We start from the raw sequence: 22,501 nt of genomic DNA on the forward strand, positions 1-22,501 counted from the left end.
TTTCCCGTCTCTCTGTGGCGGGAGGGAGGGGAAAGAGGCGCAAAGCCGAGAGAATAGTGCGTAAAGCCCGCCGGGAAATGTGACCCAGCAGGCCAAGAGAACTACATTTCCCGTCTCTCCCAGTGGGAAGGCAAATATGTGCGCGCAAAGCCTAATGGGAATCGTAGTCCCTACACCTCAGCACACTCATGTTATGGAATGGGAACCAGGGAAGAAACAACTACCAAGATGGCGGCGAATGAGTCTGTGGGGAGGAGGCACGGGAACTCCGGCAGGTCACACTGCGCAGGGCGGTGGGGCACACGCGGAGTCGTTGGAGTGAGGGAGTGCTGAGTCGGTGCTGCCGCCGCCGCCTTCTCCCGTACGGCTTCGGAGCCGCAGAGGTTTGTGGGGCAGCCACAAAATGGAGGCGAACGGGAACGGCAGCGGGAGTAGCAGCGATTCGGCTCCCGACTGCTGGGACCAGGCGGACATCGAGCCGGGCAGCGGCGCCGACCCTGGGTCCGCCCCGCCGGCCGCAGAGGCCCAGGCCGAGCAGCCGGAGCTCCTCCTTGATGCGGCTTTCAGCCGCCAGCTCAACGTGAACGCCAAGCCCTTCGTGCCCAATGTCCACGCTGCCGAGTTCGTGCCGTCCTTCCTGAGAGGGGGGGCGGCGCCTGGACTACCGCCGCCCTCCCCCCCACCTGGCCTGCCGCCGCCCCCGCCCCACGGTAACCGCCGCCGGGGCCACGTTGCGGGGAAAAGGGGGGCGGGGGGGCGGCCACGTGCACCGGATGGGGGGGTTGCAAACGCAGCCCCGGGGGCGAAGAGGAAATGAGGGAACGCAGGGGGATGGCCTGGTGGTGAGTAGGGCCCTGGCACATTCAGGTATGAGGGGCTGCGGCCCGGGGAATAGGGCTGGGGGAGGGGATATTGGGGGATGGGGTTGGAGAAGGGGTGTGGAAGCCGAAGTCTTGGGGAGTAACACTTGGCTGTGAAGCCTTGAGGAAAAGATTGATGGCGGGGCTTGGGAATAACATTGACAGGAGGGAAGGGGAGCGCTGGGAGGCATCACTGGAAGTGGGATGTGTGGGTATTGCTGGGGGCCATACTGGGTATGAGGACAACATGTGGGGCAGATGTAGGGAGGTTGTGTTGGAGAGACTTGGGGGCTAATATTCCTGGGGCCTGTGGAAGGGAAATGGACTGTGAGGCTGCTGAGGGGAAATTTAGGAGCAGGGGATTGGAGTCTGGGAGGAGAATTTGGATTTGGAATCGGGAGGGGAGCTTTGAAAATGAACTTTGTAGAGGGAGAAGAGGATATCAGAGAGGTTGGTGGTACGTGGGGAACTTGAGCATAACCTTGGTGTTTGTGGAGAGGAAGAGAGGCTGAGGATCACATTGCAGAATCTAGCTAGAAGAGCCTTAGGACAGCATAGAAATGTTTGTGACTCAGGATACAGCCACAGGGATGGGGGTGAAGTTATAGTGGAGCAGGGCAGAAGGGCACTTTGTGGCACAGTTTAGCTACTGGAGCAATGTGCTGAGCAGTTTGAGGAAGGAGACAATAGGGTACAATTTAGGAGTCTGATCAAGGGTGCACAGTAAAGATAATCCTTATTGTCAAGAAGCAGAGATGGAGAATGGGGTAATTCAGTTTTAATTAGTACCGTGTTTCATATACTATCTATATCCCAAACCCTCTCTACATTACTTTTTTATCTTGCTTTTCATCCTGAAGGGTCAAAAAGTGCCTTAGATCAATATACTTTTGAGAGATGGGAGTGGATGGTGGGGGGGGAGGGGAAACTGAGTGTAGAAAAAGGAGATAAGTCACAGATCTGGGTGGTAGTAGACATGACATGGTTGGGAGATTGGCCCTGTAGCTGCCGCCAACAGTTTCAGGGAGATCATTTATGCCTTTATGAAGAGGATCACTTTAAGCATTTAATAATCTTTCCAGTGTGACACTTTTTGTGAGGTGATTGGGGAGGAGAGCTCTCTAGCTGGCAGGGTTCTAGCTTAATATCTTGAATTTCTATATTGCTTTTAATTTCCAAGGATTTCAGAGTATTTTGCAAACAGCATATGTATGGTGTTCACTTTTTACATAGATGAAATTAAACAACAGCTACTTATTAATACCTGTTTCAAATTGAATGAGTCTCCTTCCAGATGTCAAAAACGTGGATTCATTTTCTGACACTTTGTCATTCATAAATTCTTATTCATAGATTACAAGGTTACTCTTGTGGTTTAGGATTTTGAAACTTGTTTGAATGTGACATTTAAAACCTCACTATCGATTTTTGAAAACTTCCTTTATTCATATTAACACAATGTGAGACAGCCCTCTATTTCAGATATCAGGGTTGCAGTAATTCATAGTCACCAATTTGTTATACAGTGTTTAATAAGCCATACCCAGCAAGAGATCATGAGTTATTAATTATTGCATGCTGACTTAGTATCTGAATGAATATCATAGTCCCCTTAATATTTAACTTCCATATGATGATGATTGAAATCAGTAACCAAACTTTCACTTATTGGCTTGTAGAAAAGTATATAAAATATTCAATATTAAAAAGTAATATTCTTCTGTTAAACAATTAAGTATAAAGCTCTATGTTCTTTAAGTTTGACTTAGTTTTATACTGCATACTTTCTGATATTGTAAATTTCAGGATATGTATTATGTGGGCAGCTGACAGTAGGCATGACCTTGTGCAATACCATTTAAAATATTCTTTGGATAAGGTTTGGACAGACTCCTTGATTTCTATTCAAAGAATCCATGCACTTTCATGTTCATAGGTAAATGTAAATTGTAAAGGTGCTGCAAAAAGTTGAGGTTGTATCAGAATTTGTATTATGAACCCTTGAAAAATATTTGAAGTTCACTCCAATATGAAACTTGGAATTAAAATTTAAAAATAATTCAACAAATATTTTTACATGTTGTACATAATCCATCAGAATCTTTTAAATTTAAACATAATGAAAAAGTTTACTTTTAGATCCCCTCTGCTTCTGTAACTCACATCATCTTCTCCTAAAGGAGAACCATCAGAGTTTTGTTCTGTACTATGAACAAGGACTCCTGGTGGTGTTTGAAATATTGTTACCAATATTTGAATAATGGCATGTGCAGTAACTTTTTTTCCCCAGCTCTTTTTATGAGGCTGGCAGTTCCTTGGTAGGATTTTATTTTATTTTATTTTATTTTTTGTAGGCTGGATAATACTTTCCCTCATTTCCTATACTGTATGTTGCCCCTTTTCTGCATTCTCACCACTCTTGAGGCCTGGGGACTCAGCTTCCATATTTCCACATAGAGACTAGCAGAGACTTAACTGAGAGCCAATCAATATGGCTTCCTAGGTGTGGTCAACACTTAAAATTTAGATTGACCTAGCTATGTTGCTCAGGGGTGTGAAAAATTTACACCACTCAGAGCTGTAGTTAAGTCGACCTACCCCCCAGTGTGGATATGGCTAGGTTGGGGAAGTGGATTGCCTACATTGATGGAAAAACCTCTTCTGACCATGTCGGAATTATCTGTACTATGGTGCTAAAGTGACGCTGCAACTGTGCAGGCATAGAGCCATAGTATAGACATGGCCTTAGTTTTGCGGAGTGGACAGTCTTCACTCCTTTCTTTCCAGCTGCTGAACACACTGTCTATGTAGCAATACTATCTTTGGCTGATTTGGAATTTCTAGCTTGTATAATAGTCATACCTTCTAGATGTTTCAAAGGTTTAGATTGGTACATTACTAAATATTTACTTGGGTTTTCATAATATTAAACCGTTGTCTATTAAAAGCACTTTTGTCTATCTTGGGGTAACCTTCTTCCATTATGAGGATTTTGCAGTTCCAAACAATATCTTCTTATCTCGTTCCTTGAACAGGCCATCATTGCTGTGACCCTTTGAGGCTGGGAGTACCTAGTCACGTTAAGTAATTGATGACCAAGATATTGGTGGAACCAAGGTGGTTCTTTTGTGTGGTTCTATTTTACCTCATTAAGTTGCCTCCTCCTACTTACATGAACATCTGTGACACTTCTGGCCAGGAGGTGGAGTCTAGTCAGTGTAGTCATGATATTTTCTATTGTGCGTATTGTATTTTGTGACTCACTTTAAAATGGCTTTTAAAGATTGCTGTGGTTGTGGTATGTAAAATTTCGAAGAATTTTACATACAAAGGTGATGAGAACAAAAACTGGAGGGCAAAAGTTGTAGAGCAAGTCAAGATGTTGAGTTAAAAACACTAATTGTCTTGTGAGGGTTGACCTCCCTCAGCCAGCTAGTTCTTAGGTCATCATGCCACACTCTCAACCAGACACTAAGGGCTTGTCTACACTGGCAATTTACAGCGCTGCAACTTTCTGGCTCAGGGGTGTGAAAAAACACTGTGCTGAGCGCAGCAAGTTTCAGCACTATAAAGCACCGGTGTAGACAGTGCACCAGCGCTGGGAACTACTCCCCTCGTGGAGGTGGTTTTTCTCCCAGCGCTGCGCCACGACCACACAAGGCACGTTAAAGTGCTGCTGCGGCAGCACTTTAGCATTCCCAGTGTAGACTAACCGAGAGTAACACATTTTGTTTTCTGTCAAAGCCCACCATTTTGGAAATAAGGTGGTAAATTATCTGTTGCATCACTTTCTCAAAAATAGTTTAGTCTGCCACATGTCTTTTTTTTTTTTTTTCCCCAGCTTTGTATAACTTATGTGAACATTAGGCCATCTGCTCTTTAAGCATCTTTCCAAAATAATATGCATAGTCACCACCAGTCTTTGTTCAACTTAGCTCCCACTCTGCACCTTTGCAGATTAACACCTCTGCATTTTAGACAAATTTTGAGTTTGCCCTAGACCAACAGCTCAGTACTCGGATAAAATGGCTCAGAAGTTTATATACCGTTCATTAATGTGTACATTTAAAATATCCACATATTAGCTGTCTTTTACAGACAGAATTGATTCCACAAATTTTAATGTACTTCATGTAAGTGTTTTCAACATCTGTGAGATCTTATTGATTGGTCACATGGAGGCAAATCTGTTTCATATTACGTGTGAACCGTTCGTCTCTTTGTGTGGAGTATAAAAATGTTAAATTAGCATGAAATGGAATCTTGAATCAGGTGATAACTTAACTTCATCTAGATAGCAGTAAAAAGTTTGGTACTTAATGGGACTCTGTCAACTTGAAGTCTAGTTTTACAAAACGAAGTCAGAAATGGTTTTGGGTACTTCCTGAATCCCCCTTGCACATTTGGGGTTTTACATTTTCATTTTCCTAGTTTAAAAAATTTTTTTTCTCCCCAGCTTGTGTTTAAATATCAATACAAACAAAAGAAGCAGCTTACAGGGTGAAATAATGAAACTCACTGTAAACAAAGTTTTGCCAAATACAAGAAGTTAAGACGAAGATTTTTTTTCTCTAATCTAATTTTATGGTAATGTTGCCTATTACTTATAACAATATTTGGTTAAAAAAGTGAGTTTAACTTGTCTGCAATAACCTTTTGCTGTTTTATTGATGTGTTCTGGCAAGAAGTTTTTAAGTAGGCCTTTATGCCTACATCAAAATGCAGTTGCTCAAGTTTTAGTAATTCTTAGAATATATGTTGAAGTTAGACAGTGTCTCCATACTCTGGGTACCCCAGTTAGCTGTGTAAAGCAAGGTGTTAAGCACAGTTAATGCAGTACACCTCTACCCCAATATAATGCAACCCTATATAACACGAATTCGGATATAACGCGGTAAAGCAGTGCGCGGGGGGGGGGGACGACACAGCTGCGCACTCCGGCGGATCAAAGAAGTTCATATAACGCAGTTTCACCTATAATGCGGTAAGAGGACAGGGTTATATCGGGGTAGAGGTGTATTGGCAAATAAATGTAGAGTATGTTATATTCTTTGTAATAGCTTGGACATTAGAACTAACTTTGAGTGTGTCAGTGTTAAGACACTGAGTTTGATTCTATCTTAAGTGCCATGGAATGTTAAATCTGTCTCATAATCCATCAGGGATATATGATGTTTTATTTGAAGGTTGGAATTGGAACCCTTAACTGTCTTAATACTGAGCTTGATTCCTTGATCTTCTGTTTCAAAGGCAAGAGTGCTACCAATTGAGCCTTGATTTTTAATCTTACCGGAAGTGATCTCTGGGGGCGGCGGGGTGTATGGTTTATTCTTTGAAAATCGTCAGGCTTTCATAAGGCCTAGTTGTGTACCAACATGTAGGTTTTAGTGAAACAAGTAAGATACTTCACTACAAGAAATGGGGGTCTTGACACATACTAGTTAATGCTAACTAGTTAACTAACATGAGGTAAAATCCTAGTGAGGACAAGGCAGTTTGTCGTTTTCCCACATGTTGGCGGGTAAAAGTTAATGGGGGAGCCTATGGTTTTACTTCAACCTGCTAACTCACATTAAAACTACAACTGCTTGATTTTCATTGGGATTTTACCTCATGTTTGTTATCACATGTAAAGAACATATTTCTTTTCCTAGGGAAGACAAGGCCTCAGGTTTTGAGGTAGAGAGCAAGACTTTCAATAAATCATTTAGGGCCCAAGTGTAAGTGATATTTTTACAAACAGCTTTATTCACCTGAAGTGAATTTCGGAAACTCTCTCGGAAAATGTTTTTCTTTCTCTATTATTTTAAATATTGTTCATGTGAAATATTTTGAACAGCTCTTGTGCTTACTGTCTTTAACTAGATCATACTGCTTATATTAACTGAGTCTCACAATTTTTACTGTTGGCTGTGATTCTCCTGCTTTTATATTTTTAAGTCAAAACCTTAGTCTCTTTTTTGGTTTGATTTCCTTTTTCTCCACTTCCTTTTTAAAGAAAGGATAAACATCAGTAATAATTGTATGAGAACTGCTGAGACCATATGGTTATTGTGTAAATATGGTACTCAAATCAGATATTCAAATCACAAGCATGGAGCAATGATGGAGTCCTAAGGTTACTCAGTTTATAGTCAGTATGGGCATCTTACATTTCTTCATCCCTCAGTATTCCAGGAATTGCTGTGAAGAAATTTATGGTGTTTGTGCTGCTGCTGGAGCAGCAGAGGGAAAGTGACCAAGAACAGGTCAGATTTTCTCCCATCAGTTATATGCTTTGTGCAAAGGCTGCGCAGATGTAGGTTGAGAATCTACAGAGGCCATAAAAGGAGGGTGTGGGGGGATAAGAAATGAGTATGACTCAGGCAAATAGAGAGGAGACAGACAAAAGTATGATAGTTATACTAGTGACATCATCTTTAGGACCAAAATCAGTCTCTTGCTCCCTGGGGCAGAAGGAAATAGGAGTACTGTGGAATTGGGCTCTCATTTATTGGATGAAGTGAAAAATTCATTGATCTCTTCCCCCATCTATTGAAGAGGAAGTTTTGGGGCTATTTATTGAACTGCATCAAGCCCTTCTGAGCCAAAGGAAGGGTTGCTGTCATCCAGGGCATTTAAAGTGGCAGATGGAAATAAAATGAAGGGAAAGAATAGGAATTCCAGAACCACCTCATAAAAGAAAGAAGTTCAAAAGAGGTGGAGCATGAAATATAGTCAAGAACAAAATTGACTTTGTAGCTTAAATAATTAGAAGATTAACAGTCACTGAGCAGTTTTTAGCTAGATTTATTTCTTGTATCCCAGTTTACACTGACTCTGCTAGCAGCCACAGGACCCTCTGTTGCTTTTTACAGATTCAGACTAACACGGCTACCCCTCTGATACTCTGCTAGCAGTTGTATTCCTATATTTTAGCCACTCTTTCTCTTTTTTTTTTCTTCCCAGTCTCCACAAGCTGTCTCTTCTGGACAGAGAAATCTAACTTCCTTTTAATTTAAATATCAATCCAAAGCAGCTTTCTGCTGTTTCTATACAGCAGTAAACTGTACAGTGAAACTTACCTTGCTAGTACTGTAAACTGCTAATGCTATCAACTTGCTGACTTATGCTCATCGTTCTCAACAAAAACAAAATAATAAGTTGGTACTTCAGAAAGTGGAGCATAACTTGTTTTTAGAGCCCTACCTCTCTTCTCCCTTCAGTATTCCAAGGTCTTGGGACTATTGTGCAACAGAAATATATAGAAGGACAAAATACAATATAAATAATAAGCAGCAGATATGTCAGCTACGGTAGAATAATGTGGATTATATAGGCCATATGGTGCATTCTTGCAAAGTTATTTGGGACACTAGAATAACACTTTAAAACATTAGGATGCATGATCCATTTTGTTGTAATGCAGTTTCATACAGGCTCAATCTGAGTACACTTACGCTTTGCCAGAGTCGGAGCTCACTCTAGAAACTGAGCTCTTACCTAATGCAAACAGTATACTGCATTACACTATATCTTTTCTGATTTTCCACCCTTAACGATCCTGTGTCCGTTGTTGGAAAGATCAAGTGGTGATAAAGCTGAACAATGTTCCAGATCTCTAACATCTAGGAAGACTGTACGGTCTGTTTAGCTATTGCTGCCACGTTCCACAGTCACTGTATTACCGCTATGTTTAATGCCTACTGTAATGTGCTTTGAGAATGGGTGGAATGTGAAAGATGATACATAATACCAAATTCTGTTACGTTAAACTATGTGTAACTGCAAAATTTTGCAGTGTTTTATGTGATCTTCTGTAACACTTGGTGTGAATTAAGATTGACATTCTGATAAAATTGGATTTCCTGGTAAGCTGATGACACCTTGATTGTAAAGACTCTTAGCAGAATGACTTCCACAAATAACAAAGAGCTAGATTTTCAAGCAGAGTTTAGAAGTGTGGATAAAAATTTCATATTGTTCACTTAGGTATGCTGTGTATGATAGCAGATGCTACACATGATCTACTAAAGACTGCTTTAGTAAACTGTTGTAAAAAGAGTAAACCCTTAATAATATGTTGTCTAGACACTTCATGTGGCTTGTGGAAAACTTAAGGAAGTATGAGAAACCTTAGGTATTTGCTAGAGTATTGTCAGAGAAAACAGAAGAACACAAGATACAGGAAATATCATTTAGGACGTTTCCCATTACCTCCTTTGCTTCCCTTTACCTTCAGAAGTGCTGTGTTGTTGTGACCTTCTCTCCAGCTGATGAAGTCTGGACTTGGTTACCTCAGCTGAATTAATCTACCATGAACATATCTCCAAGTGGGTCAGTAGAGGCTTTCAACTTTTTTCATACCCTAAACCCACATTGAGCCATCCAGACAGTCTGCCTCAGCTAGGCCTAGGAATTGTTTGGAGCTCATCAGAGGAGATGACATTTTCCAGGGTGTTTTTGTAAAGCGTAACATTGTCTTAGAACGAGATGCTCTCTATTCCATTATGAATTCCTTGAGTTACCCAGTTACCTTTTTAGGTGTCTGTCTTAAAGGATTTTTTTCTTCAGTAGACCTCTTCATTTTTACACAGAGCATATAGTGAAAGTCTGTCAAAAAGTCTGTCAGACTTGTCTCCTCAATCAGATATTGCTTTCCTGTATGTTTGGCACCAACCTCCTAGAACCATAATCTTCCAGGGTAGGTAGAAAGTTCATTTCTAAAAATGAGGAGCTGTTTTCAGAAAGGTGTTTACATCACAAAGTCAATATGCACAAATCCAATTCTTTTTCCTTTGTAGGGTATGTCATTTTTAGCGTCCTTTATTTCTAATTATATCTTCTACCATATTACATTTTTCTGGTGTTCATGGTTTTTTTTTTATGTATTTGCAGATGTTTGTGTTATCCCTTTCCTGCTCTAGTGGAGCTATATATATTAAAATCTTTCCGTTTTTTATTGCAAGACAGTTCCTCCAGTTTGTCTTCATCTCCTTAGTACTGAGGTGCCCAGAACTGATTGTCTAGCTCAGGGGTCGGCAACCTTTCAGAAGTGGTGTGCTGAGTCTTCATTTATTCACTCTCATTTAAGGTTTTGCGTGCCAGTAATACATTTTAACCTTTTTAGAAGGTCTCTTTCCAGAAGTCTATAATATATAACTAAACTATTGTTGTATATAAAGTTTTTAAAAATTTTAAGACGCTTAATTTAAAATTAAATTAAAATGCAGAGCCCCCCGGATTAAATTAAAATGCCATAGGTTGCCTACCCCTGATCTAGCTGCAGTCATACTAGATTGTATATATCCACCGCCTAGCTCTGTGAAATACTTCTGTGGATGCAACTCAGAGTGGCACTTGCTCTTCTGCTGTTGCCATATTATATGGTACTTTTATATCTAATTTGACTGATGCTGCTGTGGCAAAGTATGTCCTTCATTGCCTCAGCCTTTCTCCCTCAGACAGTGGGGGCCCAGAGTGAATCAGTCTTTCTCCAGAGGTTTTTAATTCTTCACTCTGATTTATTTTTTTAATATTTACAAGGTGAGCCTCAGGGTAGCTCTCTTAAGCAAAACAAAAAAAACAAACTCTCAACACACAAAAGGAGATACTTTACCCTGCCCACTTTCCGGGGTTTTACCTTATTATGCTGGTTTCTGGTTGCCAGCCCTTCCCCAAACGGCAGTTAAGTAGGCTATTTCCCCTACGGGGAGGAGAGCAGCCTTCCTCCCAAGAGAAGCCTTTTCTCCCTTCTGCCACTAACCCTGCTGTAGTTTGTTTCTCATCCCTCCTCACTCTGTCTCAAGGGAAGAGGGGTGTTTAAAGGTCACTGTTAGCCTTTAATTGATTCAGGTGCCTCTGAGAAGAAAGGGCCTTCGTCATTTTAAGGCTGATATTACTTGCCTTCTACCACTCTTATAGCTGTCAGATTTGACTTTGTCACATTACCTTAATAGAAGTTCATAATAGCAGAAGTGCTGCTCCTACTAGGTCAACCCACATTCCATACTTCTTTGTGTGATACTTCCCATTTCCAGTATCTCAATTCTCTGTGGAGGAGTCGCTTTTTTGTTGTTGTCCTCAAACCCATTGTGCCTATGGGTTTAGAAACCGTAGTGCAGAGCTTCAGCAAGCTTGCTTTTGATCCAGTACTGTGATGAGAGAAGCTGAACAGAAAATAGCTTTTCCTATCCTGCAAAAAGTTTTGAGATTTCAAACATGTTCCTGTTCTGCATAATGATGAAAGGAGACACCTTTTGAATTTTTTGCAGGAAAAAATTAGACACCCACCCCAGAATAACAAATAGCCTGGTGGGTAGAGTGCTCATCTGTGATGTGACCGAGAAGGGCCTTTGAATCTGGGTCTCCCGCATCCCAAGTTAGTGCCCTAACCATTGGGATATTGGCTATTCTGGGGTATCACTCTAACAGTTTTAGTTTAGATGAATTGGTATTTTTCTATGAAAAATGTTCTGTCAGATTCCCAACCTGCTCAAATGATGTGTGCTGCTGTGCATATGGTTTATAAGAGAGGAAAAACAAACAAACCTCTTTGATCTACTTATCATAGTGTTTCTATTTCAAGGCAAGTGAAAGTACAATAAACATTGGATAGCTTTTTTTCATTTGCAGACAAGAGACCATGTGGAAAACTTCAGTCCTAAAGGTGAATGTCTTGAAAAATCACAAGCATGTGTAAATGAGATTGTAATGGAAATGATTTTTCAGCCTTGACTACAGAGAATGCATTATTAAGTTGCTGGTTGCAATTTCGGAAGTGATGTAATCTAGAAAAAGGAGTTTGGAGTTGTACTTAGATTCTAGTTTCAGCTATGCCACTTACTGTTCAGTGTTAGGTGAATAAGGCAATTTTTGTTTCTTGGATTCCCATCTGTAAAATGGGGGTCTTAACCACTTTTATAAAGAATATTCAGGTCCTCAATGCGGATGAATTGTACTATAAGTAAGGCTGTGAGTCTGTCATGGAAGTCACGGATTCTGTAACTTTCCAGGACTTCTGCAGCAGCTGGTGCGACTGGCATGGGGGCTGCCTGAGCAGTTTGGGCAGCCCCTGGGCCAGCCTCAGCAACCGCTGCTGGGGCAGTCTCCGGCCACCGCACCTCTCCCACCTCAGCACCAGCAGGAGTTTAGGTGTGGGAGGGGGCTCAGGGCTAAGACAAGGAGTTGGGATAAGGGAGGGAGGGAGGGCTTTGGTTGGTGCTTACTTTGGGGTGGGGAGGACTCTCTTTAAGTGGCAACATGTTCCTAGGTGGAGGTGCAGCCAGGCGGCTCTGCGTGCTGCATCCATGTTCAGGCACCGTACCTGCAGCTTCCATTGGCTGTGGTTCCTGGCCAATGGGAGCTGCGGAGCAGGCGCTCGGGGTGGGGTCAGTATGCGGAGCCCCCTTGGCCACGCCTCCACTTAGGGGCCACAGGGACATGCTGTCGGCTTCTGGGAGCTGGGGTAGGGAGCCTGCCAGCCCCATTAGGCCCCCTCAGCACCAGCATGACCCATGTCCCCTCCCGTCCCCTTCCTGCAAGCTTTGTAGTCTAGTATTCTGCCATTTTCTCCTGCACTGCTCCAGTCTATGACAGCCTGCAATGAACACATGCTATAGAACTAGAGCAAAGTGGCTGAGGGTACAGTTTCTCTTCATTGCTCTCCGTAATGCTTTGAGAAAAATTTTCAATTTTCAGGTCTTTTGTGAATGTAGTTCAAATAACTAAAGTAGTACAGGAGTCTGGGCTGTATGCTAAGTGTGGAGGGAGGAGAGCTAACAACACAGCCAAGTAAAGGATATGGGAGTGGTAAGGAACTAGTCAAAGGTAAAGCAACAATGTGGATGGACATGCTGTTTTTGACATACTGTAGTTGCTCATGTCATGTCACAGAGACCCTTGAGGTCTGGTTTACCCTAGAAAAATTAAACTGATTAAATCCCCCAGAACACTTTGTACTCGCATGTAAAAATGTTCCAAAGAGTCAAATGGTCTAATAACTGGTTGAAATGGACTATTTGAGCGGGTTTAATTAGTTACAACTCAACGTGACCCAATTTAATGGTAGCATTACTGCAGACCAATTGGAATAGTACAAGGAATGTTTGGTTGAACTTGACTCCAGGTCACTAATGGCCCTGTGATATCTTCTAGAATGTATTTCTTCTTTGAACTGTACTGAGGTTTATAGGATAGAGTGTATTGTAACTAAAATGGCTTAAGATGCCAAAGTGAATATTAAGGAAAATATCTTAAACCAATTCAACATGTGTGGATGCAATAAATCATTATGCTTAATCTGGTCCAATTACAAATGGTTCAGTTCTTCAATATGGAAAAAACATTAGAGAGAAGCTTTGATATTAGGGAGGCTCTTAAAATTTATTAGGCTTAAAAAATGAATTTACCAGTCACTTGTTTTTATTTCTTACCATGTTTTGTAATTATGGCAGGACTTTGCTTAAACAAGGGCTCACTTGTTTCCTACCCTGTTTTAATTTCCTATTTGATCGTGCAGTGAAGCTATTAGACATCCAGATACTGTGGTGATGGGCACTATAGAAATTCTATAAGATGAATAGCTTTTCTCTACAATAGAAAGATCTCACAAACAAAAGATTACTTCATTGCAGATAGTGAAGTTACATTTCAGTGTATTAAACTCTTAACAAAACCCGAATACCTAAAATAGCTAGAATACACAAAAAGCATGGTGAAGTAAAATGCACATGTACAATTGCTTCCCCTAAATTTGCTTTGGAGTCTCTTAAATGCAGGGAGGACGGGGACTTCCCCCTCAAACTGTCATATGTAACATAGTTCTTAAAATACAATATACCAGCTTTAGTAGAATTCTTTCACAGTAGAAGGTTGTATTTAGTGTCCTCCTGTAGGGAGGAGGGAGTATTTTTATTAGATATGGCTTTATTTGTTGCCGTGATAAATTTGAAAGAACTCTGGTCTTTATGGGATTATCTTGAAATTAATAACATCTGATTCTTGTTTTAAAAGTAACATTTTTTTGTTTAAGGAGCATCTGCAGAGTCTTCACAAGAGGAGCAAACAGCATCTTGTGAAGGTACTGGGTTTTCATGTTTGAAAATCTTTTGTCGTGCCAATAAATGCGATTAAGAAAAATAAATATTTTTAGTAATTGCAGAAAACATCTTTATTAAAGTGTTCATGGTGGTATTCCAAAGTTGTTTGTTTGATATTGCTGGCTTCACATTAAGCAAATGTACATAATGCCTCAATTTTTTGTTTAGGTTCAAATGTTGCTGTTAGTATGGAAGTCTCAGAACCTGTTGGTAAGACATGGCCATTAACAGTTTCTAATATCACTTGGGTTGCTTTATTGTTAGCTAAAATGAAGGCTGCCTTAGTTGGGTCTTTGCAGTTTGGTTGGTACAAATCTCTCAGTATCACTGCTGTGTGCCTGAATAAGAAAAGAGACTGCAGTAAATTTTGTGATGGCAGACATAATGGGATTATTTGAACACTGAAGAAGAATATTCTGTATTTTCTACACTTCTTTTCTTCAATACATTCATTATTTCAAATTGTAAAATAGTCTCAATGTTTCATGCCATGGCATGCTCCCTATTGAGTAAGTGAAACAAGTCATAACGTGTTGAATGTAAAGATGCCATATTTTTCCTGATTTTTGTATGCAACTTTCCCTTTTCCTGCTAAAATTGTGGTAGTCTTCAGTGTAGTTTCCAGTACAAATATTAGTCTGTAGTTGACCATTATGCTATTCTAAGTCCGTGTTTGGGTTTTCTTTTTCCCTATAAAAATGCTGCTTTGTTAAAATCGAAGTCTCTTAAATCCCTGAGAGTCATAATTTTCTGATGTCAGCAGCCAAGCTTGCTTGAAAGCTTGTGGTAATATCCATTTCAAACAAAGCAGAGAGTACCTGCTTTGCATACCAGGACATCCACAAATAGAATATCTGAAAAGCAGAAAAGTTGCATCTTGATTTAAAAATATATATATATTAATTAGTTATTGCTGGAGTAAAAAGATTGACTAGCTTTTCTGAGTTACATTCTTAATTTATTTGAATGTACTTCGTTTCACTCTAGTAGAAAATGGAGAGACAGAAATGTCCCCTGAAGAATCATGGGATCACAAAGAAGAAACATGTGAAGCAGAGCTAGGAGGTGGCCCATCAGGAGATGCAGGGCATACTGAGGAGAGTGCCCAGGAAATGATGGAGGAAGAGGAGGAAATACCAAAACCTAAATCTGTAGTAGCACCACCAGGTGCTCCTAAAAAAGAACATGTAAATGTAGTATTCATTGGACATGTAGGTAAGTTACAGATAAACAACTGCAGGGCAAGGGATAGAGCTTTCTGATAACGTGAATAATAAGTTCTTGTATAACTCTGTCCTTTAATGAATCCAAATTGTGACTTTCGCTCTCCCTTTCTAGGTTAACAAGTTACTAGAATTGGCAGAATAATTTTTAGATAAGATTGACAAATAGTAATATTTCTTTGGAATTTAATAACCTAGGTTATTGTGTACAATTTTGGCTGAAGATTTGAATCTGTGTGGCAGAGGCTTTACTTGCCTAGAATAATTAGGTTGCATTAATAACCCCATCATAGATGAATGATCATTGATAGCTCTTCCAGTATCATATTCTGATACTTCTTAGTATAAAAGTTAATATCTGTGAAATACCATTTTCTTTCTTTTACAAAAATGCTGCTGCTGTTCAATTTTATGACATTCTTTAGAATGACCAGGGCTGGCCTCTCGCCCACTGCATAGCTGGTGCTGTGTTGTAGGTTAGGTGAAGGCTACCCAAAAACCTCCCCTGCAAAAAAACAAAAAGTCCTTTGCCAGAGAATGTTTTCTTTTAATCCATTTCTGGTAAAACCATACCTGAAATATTGGTGCTACACAACCAAAATGTTGTTAACAAATTGGAGAATTCGGAGAGAAGCAACAAAAATGGATGAGTTGACTAGAAATTGAGAAACACTTATATGCCACTGTCCCACTTTAAGTGTTTTTAGACAATCAAAAAAAGTGAAGGATGAAAGTATGAAGGATGGACAATAATTATTAAGGGTGATAGAGGAAAATACAGACTGAATATATTTTACTGACAATAAAATCTTAAATTAGGGAATAATCTTCCAAGAGAAGTGGGAGAAGCTCCATTGGGGCATTTTAAAACTAAACAGGACAAATTACTAAAAAAATGTCCTACAAAACAATGCTATATTGTCATGAAATGGGTTTGATGGACCTAACTTTCTCTTTTTTTTAAATACTTAAAACTAAATGACTTTGTAAAGTATCTTTGTTTTGTATGTTTGTTAGATGCTGGTAAATCAACCATTGGAGGACAAATAATGTACGTAATTTTAAAAAAATAAGATTTCTTTGAACTGTTACAATCTTTAATATTGTGATTTATAACACTTGGGAAGTAAATAGTATGATTGATGGTTTTAGTGAGCATAGACTTTTTTTTTTAAATGAACTACCACTCCAGGTCTATGAATTTAGTAAGTCATTGTCTTTGATTTGTTAGCTTCAGTGTTCCAGTCTTATTGCTCAGGATTTGCTTAACGAAAGCATAACTGTTCAAAGGCATATTTTACTAAATAACAAAAAAAATTCTTTAGAATATTAGATACCATTTTTTCTGAGAGCTGTTGTTTAAAACTGATGTTCAGATTGATTCATCCCTTGTTAAATTTTGTCCCATGTGAGATTTTTAAAACTTTTAATTTGAATATGATCAGCCTCTGATATTAGCATTATCATTCATATATTGAAATCCAGATATTGATTTTAAATCATACCAGATTATAAATTGTCAACTTTCTTTATATACATTAAACATTTACGGAATAAATCTGGAATAACTTTCCCATAGGAGAAGTTTCTTCATAAGGCCAGCCTTTTAGAAGTTGGCTTTCACTATGCAGCACAATGTCACTCTCTTAAGCCACAAGAGTATATTTTAATATCTGTCACTGGAAGCACTCATAATTCACTTACGTGTTAATTTTTAAAAATTCTGTGAAGATACTTTGTATCAATTAGTTCCATAAGTTCTGCAGTTTTTTTATTTTTGTTATGCCTTTTTAAATTTTGTTGAATATCCCTTTTTATTAGAAAAAGTAAATAGTGTCTGTTGTACCTTCTCTCAGCCATTAATTATTCTGAATGCTGCTATAATTTCCCCACTTATTAGTTTCCTTTCTAAATTAAACAGATCCACTCTTACCATTACAAGATCAGATTGATGCTTTAAGGAAAAGCAACATAACTGATATGTTAGTTTTATATAAAGAGTATCTAATATAGATCTCTAGGCTTTTAATATGCAAAAGATCTGTGGGAAAACGGCAATTTTCCTTTCCTTGCCAATTTAAGAAGGCGCTGGTCAAAAGTATCTGTCTTCAGACTTCACCCAATTTAGCATTTTTCTTTTATGTAAACTTATCATGTGCCAAGGTTTCTGATTTGTATTACCATTTTGTAGTTCTATGGGCAGTGACTCAGTCACTTATCTGGTTTGGTTTAGAATATAATGCTTTTAGTTGCTGATACCTCTTTTCTTTTCCTTTTCTCCTTTTATGTTTTGTGTGTCTTGTACATGGTTTTATTGTTGTCTCTAATATATTTGTTTTGAGATTAACAAATTGGACTAGTCAAAACTTCCAATCTTCTGTAACTGTTCTGTTCTAACTATGGATGTCTGTGTATGCATATATTTTCCTTTAAACATTTGTTTTAAAATAATCCAGAAAAATAGTACTTGCTTGATTAAAAGACATTCTGAATTAAGACAGTTCCTTGGGAGGTCATGTCTGTGAAATGAATATATTAGATTTTGTACCCTTTTTTAAAATTTATTAAATTGAAGCATTTTAAAATGCAATATACAATGTTCTTATTTTTTTGTTTTTCATTATGTCATTTGTATACCTTTTAAACTGTAGAGCTCATATAGTAGGTAGGCTTATGCCTTGTTTGCGCTTTACTTTCTTAACAGATAGCCATGCCTTACTTTTTGAATTATGGAATTGCTCTTCTGAGAGCAGATATTCCATTGTTACCCTTTTCAGACCGTACCTCAGATCTACAGAGTAATCGGATCATATACTCCAGGGGTTCTCAAACTTCATTGCACCACGACCCCCTTCTGACAACAAAAATTACTACATGACCCCGGGGGGGGGGGGGCAAAGCGTGAGCCCACCCAAGCCCCACCGCCCCAGGCTGGGGGCCAAGGGCTTCAACCCCAGGCAGGAGGACCTGTAACCTGTGCCCCACCATCTAGGGCTGAAGCCCTCGGGCTTCGGCTTCATCTCCAGGCAGTGGAGCTTGGGCTTTGGTTTCGGACCCGGATCCCAGCAAGTCTAATGCCAGCTCTGGCGACCCCATTAAAAGGAGATCGTGACCCACTTTGGGGTCCCGACTCACAGTTTGAGAACCGTTGATATACTCCATTAGAATAGAAACTTAGCTGCCATGTAGTTAATATAAAATGTCTTCTTTTTTTTCTTCCCCATGCCCTAGGTACTTAACAGGAATGGTTGACAAAAGAACACTTGAGAAATATGAAAGAGAAGCTAAAGAGAAAAACAGAGAAACCTGGTATGAATCTTACCTATACCATGGCATCCTTTTTTAGCTTCTGAGAGGAGATAGTTTTGAAGTTTTCCTTTTAGTATTTGGTTCCTTTTGATTTTTCCAGCCAGGGCTTTGATGTGTGCCACATTATGCAGTGCATTCCATGCTGGAGCAGATTTTGCTTCCATATCATACAGAATATTGCCTTAATTTGTGGTGCTGCACAGTAGCAGCTGACTGGTAGGGGTGATGGAGGAAGAAAACCATCCTCAGACAGCCAGGGGACCCTTCTGTCTTCCTGCCCTTCCCCTATAAGTACTGTATGAAAGAGGTGTCAGAGAAAGAGGCTTACCGTTCTGGGGGATAGGGAGGGAAGTAGCAGGCTGGATCACAAAACTTTTCACCTAATGGGATGAGTGAATGAAATAGGGCCCTGAACTGTTAGCCTCCCAGGCTGTGAAGAGCCACCCTGCTGCCTCCTTCCTCCGCCAACAGTTCCTGGGCGGCTGTGTACCCTCTCAGAAGCATCTCCTGCTTCTTGGAGGGGATGGAGACGGCGCACAGTAGAAGAGGACTTCATTAGAGGCAATAGCTATGAAGCAATGCAAAGTGGTAGATTTCGACCTGAATTAATTGTATTTGGACAAGGTAGAGGGATAGAAGGTGGCATGAATTAATTGTACTGAGGTAAGCCTATGTGGGGACCACCTTTTCCTTTAGAATCCTATGACAAAACCACATAGGGTCCCTCCACAAAATCCTGAGTATTCTGAGCAGAGACCTTTCCCCCCACCCATCCATATCCAGTTTCAGAAATGCTTTGAGTCATACAGTGGGGGAACATCTTTTAAAAACAAGTTTCAAACTTAAAATATGGCATGATGTGCAACTGAAATGTGAAACACAGATTTTGTCAGTGTCACATATTTTAGTGACACATTAACAGGCTTGAAAGTTGAGAGGTATGTCTTCAGCTTTACTATATATCGGGCCTTTGCCCTGTTCCTTTTGAGGGACCCCTCTCATGTGTTAACTGCTTCTTCAGCAGGTCCAGACTGTGTGCTCTGGAAGTTATAGAGGAAGTTCCTCCTTTTCATCAGAAAAAGGGATTCTACTCTCAGTACTTCCTGATCCCCAAGTCCAAGGAAGGGGTGAGACCTATCCTCAGTCTCTGCGATCTCAGCAATTCATGTTTATGAGATTCTGTGTGGTTATCCTGGCTACTTTTTCCCCCCATATTGAAGCCCTTGTTCTCGGTCTTCAGGACACCTATTTCCATGTAGCAATTTTCCCAGACCACAGGAAATTTATGAGCTTTTTTGTCACCAGTCAACTCTATCAGTAAACAGTTCTCACCTTTGGCCCATTGTCACCCTTGTGCATCTTTACCAAATGCATGACTATGGTAACAGCAGCCTATCTCAGAAGAAGGGGAATTCATATCTTCCTGTACCTAGACGATTGGCTAGTGAAAGGCTTTTCTGAGGAACAAGTCCTCAGTTTACACTGGACCTCTTCGATTGATTGGGGTTGACTTTGACTCCAACTCAGAAATCGAGTTCCGTGGGGCCTACTAGACTATGAATTTGAGGGCTTTTCTCCCACATGTGCGATTGCAAATAGTTCAGTTCGTTGTCTGGATCTCCAGTCTCATCTGACCATGGTCCGTGTATGCCTGAAGTTAGTTACGTGGTTCAACATGTGAAGTTGTCTTCATCCTCTTCAGTCATGGTTGAAGTTGGTCGGTCTTGAGCTGCCTGTCATAGGGAAGACTTGTCTGAGGGCCTCCAGAGATACTGGACACTCTACAGTGGTGGGAAAAACAGAACAATGTGGACCAGGGTATTATTCATTTTGCCCATCCTCTGCCAACCAGAACTGTAGTCACTGATGCTCCCCCACATATTGTGGACATCATCTAGGAATGTTAAAGGTTGAGTTTGTGGTCAGGGCAGAAAGCATCATGTTATATCAAAGTAGTGTAGTTTCAAGTCATTTACAGTGCCTTCCGGGATCTGATGAGGGAAGCAATGGTTCACATACTCACCAACAATACCATTGCAGTGTGTTATGTGAAGAAGCAGGGAGGAGCCTACTCCAACCAACTTTGTCAGGAAGCAATACATTTTTGGCATTTCTGCATCAAGGAAGACATTGTGCCCACAGTAGCGTGCTTACCGGGCTCTCAAAACCAGTTGGCTGACCATCTCAGCGGGACTTTCTCCAGAAATCACAACTGGTCTCTAAAGAGCAGCATGGTGAGGAATCCCTTTGATCAACCTAGGTGCAACAAAGGACAACAAGAAGAGCCGTCAGTTTGGTTCCCGAGGGGACTTGGTGCAAGATCTCTAACCAATGCCTTCCATCTGTACTGGGGAATGCACCTGATGTATGCCTTTCTCCATACTCCTTTCATATTATCCTCAAACTGGAGGTGGACCAATTCATACTTTGTCTTGGCCAAGCCAGCACACTACGTTGATTCTCCAACTTTCTCAATTTGTCTGTTCAACCACCCAAATCTCTTCCTCTCCTTCTGACCTATTTCAGTACCATGGCTAGGTTGTTCATTTGGCACTGAGTAATCTACACCTCACGACATGGCTGGTACATGGCTAGAGGAGAAAGAAGGGTAATATTCAGAAGATCCTGCTTAATAGTAGAAAAGTATCTATTAGATCTACTTCTTTGGCTAAGTTGATGCATTTTTCGGTTTGGTTGATACCTAAGGGAATTCAGCCCATGTTGGCTCATGTTCAGGACATTTTGGACTATCCTTTACATTTAAAGTCCTTTGGGTCTGGCTCTTAGCTCATTCGAGGGTTCACTTGGCAGTTCCATCCTCCGTTCCAAGGAAAATTGCTTTTCTTAAACTTCATGGCAGTGAGATTTCTGAAAGGTGTAGTCTCCCTGTTTCTTCCTGTGAAGGAAATGAACCCATTGTGGGACTCTAATACTGTGCTAGCCCCCTAATGGTTCCTCCATTTGACCTGATGACAACCTACTCATAGCCTATCTTTTGGGAAACGGGAGACACTCTTGTGGCTATAACATCTGCAAGAAATCCAGCAAATTACAAACCTCTCTATAGTCAGTTTTTCAAAGATAGTGTCCTTAAAACCACATCCAAAGTTTTGGCTAAGGTGATTTCATAGTTTCACCTTAATCGGGTTATTTATTTGACTATTTACTTTCCTAAGCCACACTCAAATGCAGATGAGCAGTATCTCTATATGTTAGAATGCCAAGCACCACTGCACATCTATCTGGAAAGCACTAAACCATTTACTTCACCACCTCAAATATTTTTTTGTCTCCTATGCGGGTTGGATGAAAAGTCAGCCGATCTCCATGCCGATGGTTTCCAGACCATGGCTTTTGGAGTAGCTCAGGCTACACCCCACAGACATTACAGGCTCATTCGATGAGAGCCCAGGTGACATCGATCTCATTTCTCAGTTATGCTTCAATATTGGACATTTGTAGGGATGCTCAATGGTCTGCCGTGCATACTTTTACCAAACATTATGCTATTACCACATCATCTAGGTCAGATGCAAACTTTGCGACAGAAGTTCTGCAGTCATTGTTCACTGCCTAGTGAAACTGCTTGTGAGTCACCTGAGTGGAATATACATCTGCCACCATTTGAAGAAGAAAAACGTTTACTTGTATTGTAATTGCTGTTTTTCGAGATGTGGGTGCAGATGTGTGTGCTACTCAGGTTGTGCATGCCTGGCGTACCAAAGCTGAAGTAGAATACATGTCTGCACCCAAATCTCAAACAGTTACAATCCAGGTAAGTAAGTACCTGTCTTTTCCACATCCCTCCCTCCCTTCCTCTCCCCTCCCCCGCTCCCCCCCCTCCCCCCCAAAAAAGCTTGAATCCATGTTTACACACTCACCTTTGAGATCTAGAAAACTGATTCAGAAGCATGATCTGGCTTCCTGTAGTATGCCTCCTTGGGAGATCATGAAATGTTGTTTTCAGATGGCAAAGGATGTCTCCTCTTTCTGCCAAGAAAATAACTTTCAATTTGTTTATTGAAAGGGG

The 22,501-nt window shown here is 40.5% G+C and overlaps 1 protein-coding gene across 2 annotated transcripts in view; it reads left to right on the forward strand.

Moving 5' to 3' along the window:
* The first annotated feature begins 287 nt into the window (after positions 1-287).
* The window catches only part of GSPT1 (G1 to S phase transition 1), a 37,527-nt gene continuing 15,313 nt past the window's right edge, over positions 288-22,501 (forward strand). Inside the window, exons 1-6 of one of the 2 annotated variants that reach the window (XM_054041830.1) lie at positions 288-710; positions 13,873-13,920; positions 14,108-14,149; positions 14,927-15,154; positions 16,180-16,213; positions 18,394-18,471. In XM_054041830.1, the coding sequence (XP_053897805.1) occupies positions 404-710; positions 13,873-13,920; positions 14,108-14,149; positions 14,927-15,154; positions 16,180-16,213; positions 18,394-18,471 (737 nt within the window). In that variant the 5' untranslated portion in view covers positions 288-403. The remainder of the gene's footprint in view (positions 711-13,872; positions 13,921-14,107; positions 14,150-14,926; positions 15,155-16,179; positions 16,214-18,393; positions 18,472-22,501) is intronic. The other variant, XM_054041831.1, reaches the window with a different exon arrangement.

Source organism: Malaclemys terrapin, chromosome 10 (genome assembly GCF_027887155.1).
Source record: "Malaclemys terrapin pileata isolate rMalTer1 chromosome 10, rMalTer1.hap1, whole genome shotgun sequence".
NCBI classification, from domain to species: Eukaryota; Metazoa; Chordata; order Testudines; family Emydidae; genus Malaclemys; species Malaclemys terrapin.